Genomic DNA, 18,102 nt, shown 5'->3' on the forward strand with positions numbered 1-18,102 from the left:
CTGGAAGTCATTCTCAAATTCATGTTCACTTAAATGTTCATGCATTTCAGGTGAAAAATTTTAACATACTAATTTTATACAAGTTTCAAAAACAGTATTTAAAGTGAATAGTAAACATATATTCTGGGCAAGTAAAACTAAACAGCAAGTAATTTCATTCAGTTGTATCTAGTTTTAAGGCTGATGACCATAAAGATAAAATAAGAGAATCAGACGAATGTGAAGTTAAAGAACATTTTATTTACTGACAGATTAAAAACCACAACTCCAAGTAGTGCAAAACGCACCACTGTACTCAATTACAAAGAACTGATGTTAATACACAATGTTTAAGCAATGCTACACTTATTTTTGGCAAAGTGCTGTATTGTTTAGTCTGTGTATAAAACTGACCATCTATGAACCAATCAGTATAAAAAATTCTATAAAAACAAATTTAGACAGTGGCTCAAGAAAACAAGCTGCCATTTATGCATAGATGATGTACAGTATATAATCTAACCAAATGTCCCTTTTGAGTTTTCAAGTTGAAAAAAATTTGTGTTTAGGAATACATCAAGAAGGCACATAGTACAATCTACAATACTCTTCAGTCTCTATAACTGATGCCCTGTCTTTGAAAAGCAAATGTGTTCACAATTTTACTTGAGACAAAAAAACCAAGCCACTCAAAAAAATAATAACAACACACAATTATTGATTAAAATTCCAAACTTCTGGAGGAAAATGCAACCAAAAAGCAAGCAAAAACCACTCATACACATCAAGCTTAGATACACACACACATCTAGCTCCCCAAGTACTGATTTGGTTTTTAGAAGTCCATCTAGAAAACAAATACTAAAACTTCAGGCAAATACAGAGCAAAATGGGGCATTTAACAATTATACAATTAAAAAAATATGTTGTAAGGAAAATTCTAAACGATATATAAAACATCCACTGAAGCTGCCTTCCTTTGAATAGTAACCTCTCCTCCCCCATAAAGGATACTGTTGCAAAGAGAAAGAAATATCCTTATCTGTATGCTTTCCGGTCCCTCTTTCTCCACCCAAAACCACTGTAATTGGTGTCATATTTCAAGTGAAACTGGTACATGGCAAGGCTGACACCACCGAATTAGGTAGGTTTCCTAAATAAAGCATTTCATATAAAATTTTCAGCGTTAAAATAAGTAGATAAGGATGCCATTGATAATGCATCAACATGGCTGATGACAGTGAAGCCATCCATGAGAACAGCCCAACTTTTAAAAGAATTTAGCCAGCATGAATGGGCATTATAAAATGAAGATAGTTTTAAGGTAACATTACAAACATGCTAGTGTCTCCAGTACAAGGAGCAGTCTCTTAACCGATTCTAAAAACAAAGATACTTGGAAACTCTTAAACTTTCTCCACTAACCTATTTAAACTTAAATGTTTGTCTTCTAGTTGGAGTCCTTCATTTTTTTGTTTGTTTGTTTACAATTCAAAGAAAGACAGGATAAGAAAGACACTCTTTTTTGTTCTTTTTTTCTTAAGATATAAAAAAGACAATATATTTCCTTGAAGAAGAGGATAGTGAAAACACTTAGATTCAATGAAGATGTAAAGATAACAAACCAGTGTACTACATAGATTTGAGAAGGAAAAACAACAGGCGATGCTGAACGCCCTCTCAAGTTTTCAGTAAACTGTGTTCTCACTAGAATCAAAGCACTGATAAAACAGAGAAAGTATGTAAACAGGAACAGCCTGCATGGGAACTGGGAAAATGTACAGGAAATTAATGTAGAAAGAGCTCGCTGGAGTAGAAAGTCAAAAATCCAATCACTGTGAACCTTTCTGTAAAAAAAATCCCCCACCTGCCCGGCCATATAAATGCATTGCCACAGAAGATAAATAATGCAGGGTTAATCTTCAACTCACAGTGCAATACAATACATAATTAGTGGAGAAAGAAAAAGTAACAAACATAGAATACACATCATAAAATGTTTTATTAATGAAAACACAAACTTTGAGAAACACGGTGCGTTATAAAAACTAAGGGACTCATCCATGAAGCACTCCTTGTGCACCACACATTCCAGACTTTTTCCAAGTAACGTTCTATATATTATCAGTTTAGAAGTAGAGCATTAAATTCGGAGGGGTCTTATTTCTCACTGCTTGAATTTTTAAGAAATATGCACTGAAGCACATTTATGTAAACCACTAATATTTACAAGAGCAAAAATAATAATTAACTTATAATAAATTGCATTTTGGCCATGTTTCAAGGAATACTTAACAGGTCAACATCATCCTGGTACCACACGTAGTAGATGCCTAACAAACCCCTAATGACCAAGAACTTCAAATGAATTACGTAACCACTTTCTTCCATTCTAACATGTGCCAATTTAAGACAGAAAACGTAGATACTGATACAAAAACCACAGTATGATATGACAGATGGCATGATAACCCTAAAAAAAATCCCAAGCCTGAAAGTATTTGTTTTCCAGGTATAAACCATAAAAAACTAGGTCCAGAGAAGGCCAGAAAAAAAGTCAATAACTGACAGAGATGTAGATGTATTTCAGGTATCGGGAAATTTGAAAAATAACATTAAAAAAAAAGAAAAAAGAAAAGAAAAGAAAAGACCCTAGCTATGTTATACACAAATCTGTTCATGCTGCCAAACAAATTCTCATGGCTGAACTTCTGTAGCTTGTGAGGTACTAACAACTTGCATGTAATACATGAAAAAAGAGACCCCCACGTAATCAGAGGCTTATATCCAGAAAACATTTAGCTGGTCTATTTTCAAGTTACCAACATATGGCCCTAGAGACAGACACGATGTAAAACATACACACCTTCATGAAAACTCTACCTCACCTCTCAACTCTCGTAAACACAAATAGTAACAAAATAACTTCTAGCTCAGTTTGACAAAACTTTACAGACTTGGCCCCTAATTAGAAAACAAATAAATAAAGGGGTGGTTCAAATGGAAAGGGAATAAGGAAAGCATGGGGTCTAGACTCTTGTTCTAAAGAGACATTCCTGGCACTTCGTCACAGCCAGTGGAAGAACCACCTACCGCCACCATCTGACGATGCTGTGTGACCTCTTCCGCCTCCAAACTTCCCAGCCCTGGTCAGAAAAGAGCTCAGCTCTTCACTTGAAAAGTCTCCCATAGTTCCCTGCATCCAGCTGCTACAGGGTTATTAGAAAATATAATACTTCACATAACTATATGCTGCTTTTTCCCTTGAAAACCTTGTATAGACATGTATTCACTTAATTAGGGTTGCAGAGGCATTGGAAAAATAAGCTCTTTGACCACAAAGGTGATACTACTGTTTGTCAGTAGAATGTGCTTTGGATTGTCTATGTTTAGTTTAGTTTGAGAGGAAATTGGTGAATGTGGATGGCTCAGCAAAACCCATCACAATCGCTAAAAAAATAAAGTGACCGGCTAGAGGTAAGATAGATTTTCTCTAAATGATAAATAACTGGCCTCCATGTGACTCGAGCCCTGAACCCTGGCCTCATTAGCACCAACACTCTGAAGAACAGTTGTGGCCCCACCCCCACCATCAGATTCAGTAGAGAGGCCCCTGGAATTTCACACAAGGTTCAGTCGTGGACAGCCCACTTCCATCAGTACACAGTGTGCACAACGACCATGAGGGAGGTAAATACTACTACTCCCCCGTAGGTGGAGGAAACAGAGGCCAAAGTGGTTAAAGATTCTGCCTGAAGCCCGAGTTAGGGGAAAAAAAAAAAAAAAAAAAAGAGAACTCAAGGAAGCCAACCCGTCACTCTTCATCTAGATGCTAGGAAAAGTTGTCACCAGGAATTCCTTCTCAGCCTCGCTTGCCACTCAGCAGGGCAGGCTCCACGGCAGATGATCCGTCACCATATCAGAAATACAAAGCCTACCTCTTTTTCCTTGGACAGTTATAAATAAGAAGTCACTAAAGTGCCTGGACAGGTACTTCTGAATTTACAGCTGATGTGAAGTGCCAAGTGGGCAGAGCCGGCAGGAAAGAATCCACACAAGTCAAATGGTGGACTAATGGGGTAGGTGGAGACATACATTTTCCCAAACACAATTTCACAGATCTGACGGATCCCCTCTGCATGTGAGACAGTGCTTCTGTCCCACGATCCTTGTAATGTCTCTGTACCACGTCACACAGTCACATCGGAATTACTGAAAGCACTGTTCACTAACACTTAATGTACCTGAATTCCAAAATGAACTGTATGGCTAATCTGGAAAAAAAAAAAAAAAAAAACCTGTACACACAGAAATATATCAAGTTTTCTTTCAAGAGAAAGTTCAGCCATAATTCCATTATATCCATGGCAACTATCGCCTGTTAATGCTCATGTTAGTGTGTAAAAATGTATTCGCTATATACAGAAAAGATTATCAAGTACTGGTCAATAAAGTGTATGGCTGACCCTGAGAATAAATTTTTGCTTACTCGAAATATTGATTAATACAAAATAAAATGAAATTGAAAGATGCCTATCCTCATACTTGGGAAGAAATGTCTTTAGAATGCTAACTCATATACACCTTAATAGATTTAAAGACATCCCAAAACACCAAACACTGTAACTGTATTGATATGTTTCCAAAAATATTCTGAAAGAATTTACAAAAAAGTAAATGTTAAAAGCAAGGCATTATGTGATACACAGCATGTAAATCTGGTTTTCAAGATAGTGTCTAAACACATTGATAAAACTATGTGATTGGTCATCAGTTGGCTGAAACAGCATCTTCATTGTCCGTACACACACATCCACACACATATGCACAAACCAAGAGAAACCAATCAACCTTGAAATTCTTAGTAATTGTACTGACGTGGGCAGGGCTGATGGACGACCCAGCCACTGTGCTTGACTTGCCTAGAGTGGCAGTCCCTGGTAAGATTTTGGCGACGAAGGCTATTTCTGTTTAAAGACTGTCTTTCACTATGTTCTTTTATCCACTGGGAAGGGCGAAAGCTCTTGGGTTGTTCCAGAAAAGCTGTATGAGCAGCAAGAGCTGCAACATAGCAGTGAATGTGCTGCCCCATCTCATCCTGAGCTTCCACTCTGAAACAGAAAAACACGAGGATGCATTCAGTAACAGAGTACGTTATTCATGAACTTGAAGAAGTTACTTAGTGATTCAATTTGCCACAGTGATTTGTGGTTGAAAGAGATCTTACTGTCTGATGGCTGACAAACAAGTTTATATTTTGTGACCACAATGACTGATAATGTTAGAAAGGAGAAGCCACCTTTTCACAGAAATATGCCATATAATCCACAGCGGGGGTTGGGGGGGATTAAGTAGACTGTCTTTTAAAAAGTGCTTTACATTTTGAGTGAATTTCAATTATGCAGCATTAGATAAGTTTTTCTGTGAGGAGAACTAACATTTACTGCATATCTGTATTTGCAAATATAACGTATTTAATTCTCGACATAATCTTAAAAGGAAAACATATTAATTCTCAAATTTTACTAATCAGGAAGCTGAGGCTCAACAACGATAAGGTCACAACTACTACCTCATACAACCAAGATTCTAATACAGGTCTTACTCCAAAGACTGTTATGAAGCAGGTTGACACTGGTGAACTATGCTAATTGCACCTTCACACGTTTTCTGTCTCTAAGTAACGGTTCCAGGAAATAAGCTGCAGATCTCTATGTAACAGAAATATGCATAGAAAATTCTACTCATTTAACATTTTTATAGATAAAAAGCTACCTGCTTACTATAAAATTTATATCACAACAGGGCACAGTTTGGAATGGCATTTGCATAGAAATGTTACAAAGACCTGAGGAGAACATATCTTAAAATCCGGCTACAAACCATGTGGTTATTATCTGTCTTATATATTAAAAGCTAATTTAATAGGATAGATGTAAACTAAATTAACACATAACATGAAGAGTTTTAAAAGTTTTAGGGTTATTTTACACAACACGGGCAGTTATAAATTGTGGCTATAATCACTAGAGGAAAATGCTATTATTTTTTAAAGATTTTTTAAAAAATAGTAGAATTAAAGGGGGTCACATTAAGAAACTAATAGAAAGAAGTTAATACAAAGACAGCAGTTTTTAAAAGGTGGGCATTTTGAGTTCTTAACCTTCCTGTTCAGACTGATAACACATATCACACAGTCTCAAAGGGAATATACTTACTCTGTGCCAGTGAGTCTTATAAGCAGCTTTTCCTGGCCCTACAAATGTTAAATGGCGAACTATTAAATCACTAGTAAGATTTAAAATGCTACTTAATTTTACTGTTAGGACATGGTGCATTTTCTATATTAAAACTGGCTTACTATGGGTCATTAAAGGCACATGTATTACTTGAGATTATGATAGCACATAAACCTTCATAAACAATACTTACAAAGGTCAAAATGCAATAAAACACACACTCTGAAGCCCATCTACTGTAATTATGAAGCACCTTATTCTTACATGCTTTATGTAATGCTTTATGGTAATATTCCCAAGGATACACAGGATGGAAGCAATCTAACTTCTGAAAGACATGATTTGTTTCCTGCTCAGAAAATACAGATATTTACTACATAGCCATCCTAATGTTGGTAACACCTGATCTATCTTGATTTAGTGGGCTTTTGTAAATAAGAATTTGAAATCCAGAAATAAAGATGTTAAAAACATTTAGTTTTTATAAAACTAAGATAGTTTGCAGTACTTTCCTATGTTAAGAAAGAATTCATATAAAGGTAAGGGTATTCTTTTGATCCTATATATATGGAAAAGCACGTATTTGTTTAACTTTCTTACATGTTATACCAAAACATATAACAAGATATAAAAACAAACAAGACACAGGCAATGAACATAATGACTGCATCAAAACCTCAAACACATAACCAGACGCAGCGCATGGTCTTGGACTGGATGCTTGTCTGGGCAAACTAGGTGAAATATTCTGGGCTCTGGTGCAGAAAACAGAGTATAGTTTGGGTAGTAGATGAAATGAAATTTTACTGGGAAAAAAAAAGGTAGAGACCGTTGCCTAAAGAAGCAGATTACACAACTATATACGAGTATATACAACTTGATCCCTTTAGGTTAAAAATGTGTGTGTGTGTGTGTGTGCACACGTGTACAAACTTGTGGGCATATAGAGAAAAAACCACCTGGAAGGATACACTCTAGGGTGTTAACAGTATCCATCTCTAGGTAGTACAAGTGTCTTTTTAAATTTTTAAACTTTTACATATTTGCATTTTCTAACTTCCTGCAATGCATATGTACTGCTTCTGTAATAATGTTATTTATAAAGTGCTGTATATACATACACACATGCTTTAAACACTGAGAAGTAAGTACACAAATCCCAGTAAGTTTATAGTGACTATTAATCATGGGAAACTCTTGAGTCCAATTCCACAGAGGTGAGATCAGAACCAGGTGGGAAGGATTTCTAAGAACTGAAGAAATTAATTTGAATAGACTATATGGCAATTTAATCAATACCATGTCTAAAAAATCTTATTTTAAATTTTTGTTGAAATGCCTGAGACACTGATCTCTTGATAAACCTACAGCATTGAACAAAGTGCCAGTTAAAGTAACATTTCCCATCAAAGATCTTACCCAGTATAAAGCCTGGGTAACTATATAAGCAAATTATTTTTCAATTTGGTAAAGGATATGTTTATCCTCATAGAAGATGACGAGATTATCTACAATATTAAGACTTATGAGTGCAGCAAACTCTGGTAAAGTTAAATTAATGAGCTGCCTGGGTTTTGTTTATTATCTGGCAAACAGGAAATAGTAGAAGATATATACAATGATCCAGTTAGTCAAGGTAGAGCCTGGACAATCTAAAAAGAGGCCCTTTGGATTACAGGACTAACTACAGGAACATTCTGAGCTGCTCCAAAGATTCCAATTCACCTGTAGCCTTGACAGGTATTTAGGGAATTAAGTCGGTACCAACATCACCAAAACATCGTAATACCACAGGCACAGCCCACTACCATGCATCATGACTAGCCAGAATTCGAGCTGATTAACAAGGCCATAGACTTTATTTTAGCAGGTGGGAGCAATCTTGAAAATGCTCGCTGGATAAAGGTGACAGTATTTCTGTAAGTTTGCTTGGGAACATATCAATCTTTACTGGCAAGGTACTCTCTCCCTGAACCTTTCCAAGCCCTCAACCCATCTGCCATTCAAACAGAGCCTTTCAGACCCCTTGAACTCCACACAACAAAAAAGTATTGTTTGGGTATGAAGCCTTTCCTCTGTAAGACAGAAAACTCATACTTGAGATCTGCCAGGTTTTTGAGGTTAAGTGCCATTTGATGCAACCCAGCTAAGACCACTTGGAAGAAAATAAGAGTTTTATTTTAAGATATACTATTCTTGTTGAATTTGATACACCAAATAACTCAGTGTATAAAGTGCCAGAGTTATATTCTAAGACACTTAGCAGAAATGCTAGTCTTTTCTTTCTGGTCACCAGCAGAGTACTGGTGTGTGTGTGTGTGTGTGTGTGTGTGTGTGTGTGTATTTAATGTTTATTTATTTTTGAGAGACAGAGACAGACAGTGGAGGGGTGGGGGCAGAGAGAGAAGGAGACACAGAATCTGAAGGAGGCTCCAGGCTCTGAGCTGTCAGCACAGAGCCCGACGCGGGGCTCGAACTCACAGACCGTGAGATCATGACCTGAGCCGAAGTCGGCCGGCCACTTAACCGACTGAGCCACCCAGCCGCCCCAACCAGCAGAGTACTATAAATCAACAGTTCTGCATTATATAATTGGGGCTGTGTTCTAATGAATTTTTTTGAAAATGTAAAATGAACACTTTTTTTTATACCATCTACTACCTTGTGCACTATAGACATGCCTTCATAAATCTCTAATATTACTCTGCATCTTCTAAAAAATTAGCTTCAAGTTGTAGTAGAAACAAATAAAATGCATGCCAAACAGACTGCCCATGGACAGAATAAAATACAGTTGGCCCCTGAGCAACTCAGGGGTTAGGGGCACCAGCCCCTGTACAGTTCAAAATCTATGTACAACTTTGGACTCCCCAAAAACTTAACTGCGAACAGCCTACTGCTGACTGGGAAGCTTACCAATAACATTAACAGCCAATTAACACATATTTTGCATGTTATATGTATTACCTGCTGTGTGCTTACAATAAAGTAAGCCAGAGAAAAGAAAATGTTAAGAAAACCATAAGGAACAGAAAATACATTTACAGTACTGTACTGTGTTCATAAAAAAAAAAAAAAAAGAAAGAAAAAAAAGAAAAAAAAAAGAAAAACAACTCTGTGTATAAGTACACCCATGCGGTTCAAACCCACGTTGTACAAGGGTCAGCTGCACTTACAACGTACCTGGGGCTACTTGGGTTATGAAATTCATCAGCCCCACAGCTGGCCTCACTGACAGCAGGGCAGGAGTTATGCACAGCATAGACAGACATGCTGGGATGTTCGATGAGAAGGTTTTCCATAGGACTGGTTTCGACCTTGAGAGTGGTTAATCCACCTGCAGTAAAACATGGGGGAGGGGTGATAAACCAGCTCTCCTCCATCGGACAGGACTCAAATTGGAGGAAGCAGGAATCGCTTGTATCAGCCAAGCACTCAAGAGATGCAGGTAAACAGGAAAAGACTGAAGGGTGCTCAGTAGGTGACTCTTCACTGATGTCTTCTTCTTCATCTTCTGCTGCTGAGAAACCAGTGCAAGTGTCTACATCACAGTCCACATACGTTGGTGAAGTCCCACGGGAGGACGGGCATCACAATGACAGCAGATTGAGAGCACAGAAAAAGAAGAGATGATACTGTTAGCTGATGTTCACATTTCTCCTTTCATTTAGGTCAGACACAAAAGCATTTACATTCACTCAATGATTATGAAAGAACTTCTGAGCACCTAGTGTGTGTGTATGTGTGGTGTATCACTGCATCAGATGTATTACGGTGGCTTTGCAGGAGACGATTTTTCTATCCTGCTAAAGTAAACATGATGAGCAATGTGGGTTACAAGGATTTCCTATTAAAGTGCATCTGATCTGAGCAGGGTATGAGAGTTGCAAAACTGGAAGATCTGACGTCAATCAATTTCACTGACTGATTATCTGGCACAGGATGTTTCCTGCAATTATTTTAGACAAATTCTTGCTTATTTACTTTAAAGGCTTAAAAACCTTCAGAGTTACTGGTTTACTTCTGGAAAAACTAAGATGCAAGAGTTTCCATTTTTGCTGTGATGATTAACCACTGAGAATACCTTACCTATGAAGTCAACAAGAATCCATTCATCATCTTCTTTCTCACTAAATTCTGGTTCTTGATTGGAAGAAGTATTGACTTCACCCACAAACATTTTATTCAGTCTCTGGAACATCGTTAAGGCAAGATTGAGACTTTGGCGGGATGTCTTTATAGCTGAGATTTCAAAACACTGTCTTCAGTCAGCCTGATGGCACGACAGGAGATTAAAGTGCACGAGGTGCTTATTCAACTTAGGTGGGAAGCAAGAAGAATCATTATCCCTAAAATAAAACAGGAAAAGAAGGTTATTTCAAATCAGTATATATTTATATAATATGTGTGTGTGGTTTTCAAAGCATGTGCCCACACACATACGTGCACACCCCTCTAGAAGAAAGCTCATGCCTTAGTCTACAATTACAGCCGTTCCCTTCCGGCAGGCATCAAACACAAGAAATGCAGTACCTTTCATCTATAAACCATTATGAATTGAGTTCTCAATGCAACCTGTGAACATCTTACATGTGAAATGAAAGGCTCTTTTCCACATCTGTGCTTTTATAAGGGATCAATCTGAATTATGTATTTCAAGGTGACATACTCCTTTCCTGTAAGAAGAGAAAAGCTAGATACTAACGGTCTTGCTATATGATATTCAACTGCCCCGAAGCTGCCAGAGGAAGGCTGCAGCAGGACCAGATGTCTGCCATGTTTCCCTGGCTCGTTTTCTCTTCTGTTCTGTTCTTCTACAGGGCTGCAAGCAGACCCAATTCCATTTAAAATCAGTAGGTACAGCATGATTTGGCCTTCAAAACAATTTCTACAGCTGGCACAGGGAAATTTATACCGTAGAAAACTGAGGACGACAGCAACTAGAACTGGAAACCATTCACCGCGTGGTGGCAAGCAGGAAGGTGTTGTAGTCAGTGTGCCTGGCTTCAAATGCCGTCTCTGCTGCTTACGCTCTGCGCGAGTTAGGAAGTTACACTACTTCAGCTGGCAATAGTTCTACCTCATGGAGTTCTGTGAGTTCTAAATGAGGAACTCCAGGCTTGTCTGATCTTATTCCAGAAATCCAGATTTATATATCCATTTCTCCCTGGTTACTTGATAGGCATATCAATCCTAACACATACCAAAGAGAACTTTTAATTATTTCCCCACAAACTTACACTGTCCTTCTTTCTCTTCTCAGCAAGGAGAAGCAGCAGCACCCAGCGGTTACCCTTGACTCCTTCCACTCCCTACCCAACCCCTCAACCAAATTCTCACCAAGTCCTGTTGACTCTAGCTGAGCACGTGCCTCAAATCTGCCCACTTCTTGCCACCACTTTTATCCTAGTTGAAACCAATCTGGTGTCCCTTTGGACTTTGCCAATCACCACCTCCTAGATGGTCTCCCTGACCCCACTCTTGTGAAATGAGATAATGCAGGCAACCTACTTAGCAAGGCACTTGGCACAAATTCTCAGTCAGTGTCAACTATTATTCTACAAATATTTACTGAGTACGTATCATGCATCAAGCAGAGTGCTAAGCACAGGGGAAGACAGGTAATGTGATGAATGCCATGGAAAAAGTACTGAGTGTTCCTCAGATCTACACAGGTAGACGTCAGGAAGGATTCCTGCAGTAGATTACTTTGATCTGGAGTGGTTGAGAAGATCAAGAATGGAGGAAGGGGGAGAAGGAACACCAGAAACCTGCAGATGAGTGAGAATGTGGCACCTTCTGTATGGCTGAAGATCCAGATGTACAGGTGTGCGAGTGCGCTAGGGGTGCTAAGCAGGAAACAGATCCTGTAGGACCATGTAAGCCAGAAATGAAAAGTCAAGGATGACCCAGGTTTATGGCTTGGCCAACTGGGGAGATGGCGGGACCATTTAGTGGAAGAGGCATACTGCAGAAGGCGTAGGCTGGGCATCTTGGACATGCTGAATTTGGGAATCTGCAAGTCAAGAACCTGGAGATGTCTAGTAGACTGCTGGATATAGGGCTCTGGAGTTCAAGGGCATGGTCTCAGCTGGGGGCACTGATTTGGGAGTTGTCAACAAAAGGGAGTGACAGAAACCATGAGTAGATGAGACCATCCAGGGATAGTGAAAAGCATCTTCCTAAATGATACTCTTTCTCACCAGCATCAGCCTTGAATCTAACTTCAGACTCTTGACATTTCACTTTCTTTTATTTATTTATTTATTTATTTTGAGAGAGAGAGAGAGACAGAAGGCGAGCACACACACAAGCGTGTGTATGCACACGAGTGGGGGAGGGGCAGAGAGCAAGGAGACAGAATCTTAAGTAGGCTCCACTCTCAGTACAGAGTCTGATGCGGGGCTTGATATCACGACTCTGAAATCATGACCTGAGTCAAAATCAAGAGCTGGATGCTCAAGCAAAGGAGCCACCCAGGCGCCACGACCCTTCACTTTCAAACAATCATCATTTTTAGCAGTACATGTAGTTACAATCCGTATTTGATGAGATTCTTGGTTGAATGCTTTATGTGCAAATGGGAATGCTACAACTGTTTGGCATGCTACTACGAATGTGTAATACTACGAGTGTGTGTTCAAATAAATGACATCTGAGCACTGTTGTGGTCACAATCCATCATCATCAGCCATTAATTATTAAAAGAGAGTCAACAGGAAATGTTACTTGCATAACCAGTCTTCCTGAAAGCCTTCTGGAAAGCAGCAGGGCCAAACCATGAAGGCTGGAGCTCTAGTACAGAATTCAAATTCAGCTTTATGTTCCATGTAAAAGAAATTAGGAGAAAAGTGGGCTTGTGTAGTTTGCTGGACCTACTGTAGTGTAGGTGATGAGCTACCACAAGTTCTGACGTATGTAAAGGTTTTGAGCACGTTAAGCGAGGAGGGAAAAAAAGATACTTAAAAAATCCCCCCTTATCTTAAATTACAAAGGCATACATTGGTCCCAGGTACAATTCTGTGTGTGCTGAAATAGTTGAGAGAATAATCCCAATTCTCCAGAGTATAGGGCTGACTGCAGGCCCTGGATCAGCTAGGAAGGCAGAGCTGCTGGGCAGGAAGCAGAGCACCTCACAAGAAAACCCTTGCTCATCCTGAATGAGCACCTTGTCCCCCAAGAGCGATGCCACACCAGGGTAACTTAACAGGGCCCAGGCCAGTTAGGTGGCAGCGAGAAGGCAGAGAACAATGCTGGGGCCACGTGGTCGGGCAGCTAGCTGCAGGTTCCTGACTGCAAATTGCGCTCCTCTAGCTCCAGCTCCAAACCCATGTGATGGAAGCCAGCTTACGCCTGGAACATATACAATTCTGCCACAGGAAAGGTGTCTCTGGAGGAACTTTCCACAGGGCAGCACAAGTCAATCTTCTTTTGGTTTCCCGAAGTAGTGGCTGCCTTAAGATATCCCCTATTTCCTGCAAGAGCAACCATCCGTGGGTGGGCAGAGTATTCAGGAGCCCAGCCAGGCAAGGGAAGAGCTCATTCTCATCTGTCCTGAGTCAGAGCTGGTATTTACATGACACACCTTTTGAAGCCTGAGGGCAGGACACAGAGTCGTCTTAGGGAAGGAGTGCTGGCCTGGGCCCCAGCGGCTTTCCCCCTACCACAGGTGGCTCAGACTAAACAATTTAGCCCTCCTGAGCCTCAGTCTTACCACTGGAAAAATGGATCACATCTTTACTCTCTCCACAGACCTCTAGCACAATGAAGAAATGGGGTTGGGCTAACTATGCAAAGTTCCTTTACCCTGCTTTCTGTAGGTGTCACAAAGGACAAGGAGCTGTTGGGAGAGACCCCAACATGCTAGAACGGTTCATGAGATGGCTGCAAGGCACCCTGGGTGGATGAACACTTGAAATATGACTTGTATGACCAAAAAACTGAATTTCAAATTTTATTTAATTTTAACCCATTTAAAATTCAAATTTGGAAGTTGACAATTGAGCTATTTTTGGAAAAATTTCAAGTATGTTCAGAACAATTGATTAAGCATGTCCAATGAAATTTTTATATGTGAATTAAGATGTGATATAGGTTAAAATATATACTAGAGTATATTTAAAATTTTTTTAAATCTTTATTTATTTTTGGGAGAGAGACAGAGTGTGAGCAGGGGAGGAGCAGAGAGAGAGGGAGGCACAGAATCAGAAGCAGGCTCCAGGCCCTGAGCTGTCAGCACAGAGCCCGATGTGGGGCTCAAACTCACGAACCGTGAAATCATGACCTGAGCCAAAGTTGGATGCTCAACCGACTGAGCCACCCAGGCGCCCCTACCAGAGTATATTTTAAAGACTTAATACCCCCTCAGGGTGCGTAGGTGGCTCAGCTGGTTAAGCAGCCAACTCTTGTTTTTTGGCTCAGGTTCTCACAGTTTGTGAGTTGAAGCCCCACATAGGGTCTGCACAGATAGCATGGAGCCTGCTTGGGATTCTCTCTTTCCCCCCTCTCTCTGCCCCTCCCCCTCCCTCTACTCTCAAAATAAAGAAATATTTTTAAAAATTTAAACATACATGTAATTCACATTACATATTATATTGGACAATGCAGTTCTAGAAAAATCTCTCCAGAATCTTGAGAGCCTATCCTGCTGATGACCCAGGGACCGTCCCTCTCCAGTCACTGCTATTCTTCACCTTGGCTCCTGCCCAGGAATGGAGGCTCTTGATGGGCCTGGTTCTATGTGAAGCCGTAAGTCAAAGCAGAACTTCAGACTTCAGTCCTCACTACATGTCACAGACTTTTAAAAAAATTTTAAGTTTTTAAAAGGTAAACCCCCAACATGGGGCTCAAACTCATCCTGAGATCCAGTTGGATGCTCTACTGGACTGCAGCCAGCCAGTTACCCCTGTTGTGGACTTGTTGATATTTACAACTCTAGGGCAATGGATAAAACTAAAATGAAAATTCCAGAAAAAGAAGGTGTCCTAAGAGGACGAATTTACAGATAAAATTCTGGAATTCAGCAAAGAGGGAGGGGCAAAGAAGACTGGTAAGGTAGTACTGCTGTTTGAGGCATGTGCAAGCTTTCCACACCATAACTAACCAACATCAGCCAACTTGCCAGGGCAGTTTCATCCCAGTGGAGAAAAGAAACAAAGTATCTGGGCACCAGCATTTTAAGAAGGCAGCTTTGTCCCTGTCACACATACACGTCTTTTTCCTTATAAAATTAACTACATTATAGGAAGTTTGGAAAATAACGAAGGAAAACAATTATTCCACTGCCTTGTTACAATCACTGTTGGTGTATTATGCATTTCCTTCTAGCTTCTTCTACACATAAGGTTTCTTTTTACCATAAAGTCTAGTGAAGACACAATGCTGTTTCCTGATTTGTTACTTAACATTTTATCATTGTTTTTCATATTATTACATGAGTTAGAAATGCTCAGTGGGCAGAAAGGTGGTTTAATACCTTTAAGTTTAATACTTAAGAGGAAGAGCATTCTAGTTCGAGAACTCAGAAAAGGCGTTGCTAGTCTAGAAGAGCTTGTTAGTATAATTTATCTTATTTTTGAGACAGGCAAACAACCAACAGGCAGTGTGGCTCTGGAGTTACCCTGCTGTGTATGAAATCTTGGCTATGCTACTTGCAACTTGTATGAAGTTAAGATATTTAGTAACCTTTTGGTGCCTCAGTTTTTTCATCCCTAAAATGGAGAAGATAGTGCCAATGTGAGGATTAAGTGTGTATCCCTTAGAATAGAGCCTGCCACATAGCAGGCAGCCAGTAAGTATTAACTCAGAATATGAAATATAACTTGGAATATTTAACTCCATTCCACGCCAGCTGTGTGACTGTAAGCCATTTAGCATCTTTGGGTCAGAATGCCTTTATCTACAAAATGTTTATATAATAATTACAGCTACAATCTACTGAATACTTGTGATATATAACAGTGAGTTGAGGTACTTATTTGTCACATTTTACTAATAAGGAAACTAGGCTCAGAAATTAAGTAACTTGCTTGAGAGTGATAAAGCTGGTCAGGTGTGGAGCCAGCAATAGAGCATAAGTCTGTGTGGTTCCAAGTGTCTTGCTTTTCCCTGCACATCATTTTGCTCAGGCTCCTTTCAGCCTCAACTCCGGCTCTATGAATTTCAGAGAACAGTGCTTTTCAGTTGGTTTTGGCTGCCAGTAGGCGGCTCCAAAAACAACATTTTTAAATTAAAAAAAAAAAAAAAAACAACAACCCACAACTTTGATGATCTAACTTCGAACTATGTGTACAGTTGTGGCTTCTTGACAGTTTCGAAATATCAGGTGGCTGAACTAACACGTCTTCACTGAAAAGCAGCCTCAAAATGATTTTTCTCTTTATATCCCACCCTCCCTATTTTAGAAAAATAAATACGCTCATTCAATTTAAAATTGATTTTAAGCTGCAGAAAAACCAAGCCAAGAAAGCTGCCCTTGCTTGCTCCACTCCTACTCCGCCTATTCAACTGGTCATAGGGAGCTTTTCCTCTCCGGGACCCACCGCTGTCTGCCCTGAAGGCTGAATGCCAGGGGACAAAGACAGCAATAAGCGGTAACTCCTAGCCCGTTAACCTCAAATTTTGAAAGTAGGACCATTCCCAAGAGAAACAGGAGGGAACAACTGAGTGAGCAAGCAAGCATTCACAGAAAAGAACAAAACAAGGGATGAAAAAACAAAAGAGACCTTGGTCATAGAAATTAATGAGGTCTTGGTTCCAGATAGGAGCTCTTAAAAATTATGCTGCACATTCAGAATTATAGTGGCTGTGACTTAAAAATCAAAAGCTTCCCAGGGATTTTCACATCTGCAATGAAAAATGTATTTCAATTACCACGCAAATGATTTCAGGATCTGGGGGTACCTCATTATTACGACTGTTCAATGACCCTATGGGTCACTTTCTCCTCCCCTTTTCGGAAACTACTCTGCATTCAGAAAAGGCTCTTTTAGCAACAAATGCCCAAGTTCTTGGAAGTTACAGATGGAAAGGGGCTCTTCCTTAACCCACTCTAATTTGGAATTGGCACAGAAGATGACGAAAGAGGTAATTGCGAAATACAATACAAAATGAGGAATGCCCACATATAAATTCATCTGCAACTTTGAAAGAGAAAACACCGTTTCCTTTTAATTGGCTGTGTGGCCTCGAGTAAAATAACAATCTCTCTGGGCCTCGGGTTTCCTATCCACAAGATAATAAAGCCTACTTCAGAGGGTCTCTGCGAGGAGCAACGGAGATAATGCACGTAAAGCCCTCGATGTCGTATCTGGCACAGAGTAAGGTCCCAATCGGCGTCAGCGACCAAAACGATTAGGATTTTACTCCTGACGGGCAAGTACAGTGTCCTTTCCACAGGTGCAATCTCATAGTGATGTGTAAGATCAGGCAGGGTCAGGGGACAGGCGGCGGATAGGCGGACACCTGGGACACTTAGGCGCTGGTCGCCGGGCAAGAAAGGGGGGTTCCCCGGCGCCGCAGGACCCTTGGTGCTACCGGGAGCGAGCCGGTGCCGCGAGGGCTGGCGGAAGAAGCGAGGAGCACAGGGCCGCCGGGCCAGCGGAGCGGGGCGCCGAGGTCGCTCCTCCCGCAGCCCCCGACGCCAGTCCAACGGCCGAGTGCTGGAGCAGGAGGAGGAGGAGGAGTAAGGGGAGGAGGAGGTCCCGCCGCGGCCAAGAAAACAGGCCAAGCTCGCGGGAGGAGACAGAAACTGAACACCCACCCGCCGCCCAGCGCCGGGCTCGTCCGCCTCCGCCCGCACCCGGGGCCTCGGGCCGGCCGCCGCCAGGGGAGGAGGCGGGAGGCGCGGAGGGTGCCCGGCCCGAGGCCCGCGGGACGGCGGGAG

General features: G+C 40.6%; 1 protein-coding gene across 2 annotated transcripts; it reads right to left on the reverse strand.

Moving 5' to 3' along the window:
* Positions 1-220: 220 nt before the first annotated feature.
* TP53INP1 (tumor protein p53 inducible nuclear protein 1) lies at positions 221-12,530 on the reverse strand. 2 transcript variants are annotated; one of them, XM_040494020.1, is made up of 4 exons: positions 10,308-12,529; positions 9,402-9,759; positions 6,198-6,235; positions 4,982-5,090 (listed from the first exon to the last, which is right to left on the reverse strand). In XM_040494020.1, exons 1-3 carry the CDS (start codon positions 10,417-10,419, stop codon positions 6,214-6,216), a joined length of 492 nt encoding a protein of 163 aa, XP_040349954.1. In that variant the 5' UTR covers positions 10,420-12,529; the 3' UTR covers positions 4,982-5,090; positions 6,198-6,213. The 2 variants fall into 2 exon arrangements, with proteins under 2 accessions (XP_040349953.1, XP_040349954.1); XM_040494019.1 differs by lacking the exon at positions 6,198-6,235 and having other exon boundaries at positions 221-5,090; positions 10,308-12,530.
* Between the last annotated feature and the right edge of the window lie 5,572 nt (positions 12,531-18,102).

This window comes from Herpailurus yagouaroundi, unplaced genomic scaffold (genome assembly GCF_014898765.1).
Source record: "Herpailurus yagouaroundi ecotype Mexico unplaced genomic scaffold, PumYag 186, whole genome shotgun sequence".
Taxonomy (NCBI): Eukaryota; Metazoa; Chordata; class Mammalia; order Carnivora; family Felidae; genus Herpailurus; species Herpailurus yagouaroundi.

Excerpts from the sequence above, each read along its gene's own strand:
- TP53INP1 (XM_040494019.1), bottom strand. The coding sequence starts at position 10,419 with ATGTTCCAGAGACTGAATAAAATGTTTGTGGGTGAAGTCAATACTTCT. Across the intron at positions 9,760-10,307 it reads GATTCTTGTTGACTTCATAG|ACACTTGCACTGGTTTCTCA; the intron begins GTAAGGTATTCT and ends ACTGTGATGTAG. Across the intron at positions 5,091-9,401 it reads CATAACCCAAGTAGCCCCAG|AGTGGAAGCTCAGGATGAGA; the intron begins GTACGTTGTAAG and ends TTTCTGTTTCAG.